Source organism: Rhinopithecus bieti, unplaced genomic scaffold (genome assembly GCF_001698545.2).
Source record: "Rhinopithecus bieti isolate Rb0 unplaced genomic scaffold, ASM169854v2 scaffold_46235, whole genome shotgun sequence".
NCBI classification, from domain to species: domain Eukaryota; kingdom Metazoa; phylum Chordata; class Mammalia; order Primates; family Cercopithecidae; genus Rhinopithecus; species Rhinopithecus bieti.
Window position 1 is genome coordinate 2,273,182 of NW_016819762.1, and position 2,554 is coordinate 2,275,735.

The 2,554-nt window shown below is 35.5% G+C and overlaps 1 protein-coding gene across 1 annotated transcript in view; it reads right to left on the minus strand.

Annotated features, from left to right (window-relative positions):
* GPR180 (G protein-coupled receptor 180) overlaps positions 1-2,554 on the minus strand; it is a 34,694-nt gene that overhangs the window by 14,128 nt on the left and 18,012 nt on the right. The window contains 2 exon segments of the mRNA XM_017859221.1: positions 1,465-1,514; positions 1,652-1,832. Of these exon segments, the coding sequence (XP_017714710.1) occupies positions 1,465-1,514; positions 1,652-1,832 (231 nt within the window).

The following is a 2,554-nucleotide window of genomic DNA, read 5'->3' on the forward strand; positions in this document are numbered from 1 at the left end:
TTTTTTTTTTTTTTTTTTTTAACCACAAAAAGACAGCCATTTTCAAAGAGAAGCTAAGGAAATTCATTAAGAGATATTCGCGTGTAATAATTCTAAAGATTTAAAAATTGTCATAAATTTTGTATATATTTATAAAATAGTTAAAACAGCAGCAATACCATTTAAAAATACATATATATGCCCATACCATATGTCCAGTAAGTCCAACCTTAACTCTCTTCATTTCCCATTTTTCTTAGCTTTTCTAACTACATAATCTTGTTCTCTATAACTCACTGCTTGTTAAATTCTAAATATGATTTCTGCAATGTAGAGAATGTACCTTCATTTCTGAGTTATTTTTTTTGGATGGCTGAACTATAAAGTAAAGAGTATTTTCTAAAACTATTAACAAGAAACAATACAATGAAATGCATAGCTCCCATAGCATCCAAACATTGGCTTTACTTTCAGAATCCTGAAGACAAATGAGAAGCTTCATACATTAGTGTGATGTGCCACCAGGTGGCCATCACCTACACTGCAGGGGAAGCCTGCTACTTCAAATAGAAAAACCACCTGTATCCACGTCAACACTACAAGAAAACAACAAAAATCTATAAATGCTTCAAGTTCCATATATATTTATTTTATGAGGTAGTATTTAATGATATTTTAAGAAAGCCTATTACTTTTCTTCATAGTGTATTTTGATGTGAGTTTTAGGCTTTGGGTCAGAAATAGAAAAGAGTCAGTATAACAGAGAATGGAATTAAAACAGGAAGAAAACCTTCAGCTTTGAGGTAAGAAAATTTAGGTCTGAGTCTAGTCTCTACCACTCAATAGCTGACTGACATTTGGAAATATGTTTCACATCACTAAGCCCAGATCCTTTATCTGCAAAATAAGGATATGCAGACCTACTCTTCTATTGAGGATAAGATGAGAGAATGTATATAAATATGCCTAAAAACAATGAAGAGGCAGAGTGTGGTGACTCATGCCTGTAATTCCAGGACTTTGGGAGGCCAAGGCAGATGGCTCCCTTAAGCCCAAGAGTATAAGGCCAGCCTGGGCAACACAGTGAGACCCCATCTACAGAAAAGGAAATTTAAAAATCAGCCAGGCATGATGGTATGTGCCTGTACTCCCAGCTACTGGGGAGGCTGAGGCAGGAGGATCACCTGAGCCTAGGAGTTTGAGGCTGCAGTGAGCCATGACTGCACCACTGCACTCCAGCCTGGGCTACAGAGTAAAACTCTGCCTCAAACAAACAAAAAAACAATGAGGATCTGTACACATTACCTATTATTAAGAAGAAACTAAGCAGGACATATGGGAACTTAAACCGTAATCCTGTTCTCAGTCAAGCTGATTTCTAAACAATTTTTGACAGAAAATTTATACTATGACAAGAAATAGTTTTTTTAAAAAAGCAGATAGCAAGTCTAAAAGCTTTTTAAAAATGCTCAGAAAGATACTCACATTCTGCCAAACTTCCCATAAATGGTACCCCTATTCCATCTTTGGAGTAACTGAGGAATTGAAGAAGATTAGTGTAAATGACAAATGTGAAAAAAACTGTTCATAATCAAAGCAAGCATAATTTTGGTGGACTAATTAGGATTAATTAGATGTAATGATGAACACAGTTTTAGTGGTTTTGAGTTACCTGGAGAAATGAATGTAATTAGCTAAAGCTGAACCAGCTTGTAACAGCAAGGCAGTTGTCAGAACCTTTAAAATCATGTGCATGGGTCCTCCTTTCTTAATAGCCTGCCACAATGATTGAGCATAAATGCAAGCAATCACAAAGTACACTAGGACTAGGAGGAAAAAGAACTCATGTAACCCTGTGAAGAGAAGAAAGGGAGTTTGCTTCAGTAAAACAAAGCCAGTTATCGTATTGGGTTGCTTTCAAATCTCCCTGTCAGTATATTTCTAGAACTTGTTTTTTAACTGGAGTCATAGCATTCACCTTTGTAAGAGAAAAAAAAAAACTATTAAAACTTGAACGTTTCTGTGCCTTGGGGCAAAATTTTAACTACAAGAAAGCAGATTAAACCAAACTAGTTAAGGTCAATCTGTAAGAAAGCATAATGGTCAAGGAAACCCAAAGACTCATCATAAAATCACAGTTTTGTTTGAAAACAGTAAATGAAAATAGTGATTTTAGCATTCAGTTAAATATACGTTTTACCCCCAAAGTGAATTTATTTTGTAAAAAGTTTAGAAATAGATTAGCTCAGTCAATAATAGTTTAAAATACCCTGACAATGTATCTCAAAGCGTGTTCTCTTGCCCAGCAGCAACACCAGGGAACTTGTTATAAATGCAAATTCTTGAGTTCCATCCAGTTTTTGATCTACTGAATCAGAAACTCTTGACTAGAGCCCAGTAATCTGTGCTTTAGTAAGCCCTAAGCATGATTCTGATATAGCTAACACATGAGAACCACAGCTCGGGAATGTCCCAATACCTTGAATTTCTATTTGGACAAACCTTCAAAATATCTGTCATGTCCAGAGATCTCTTCTGAGATGAACTGTCTGCAGCTCTTGCCAAAAAAAAAAAA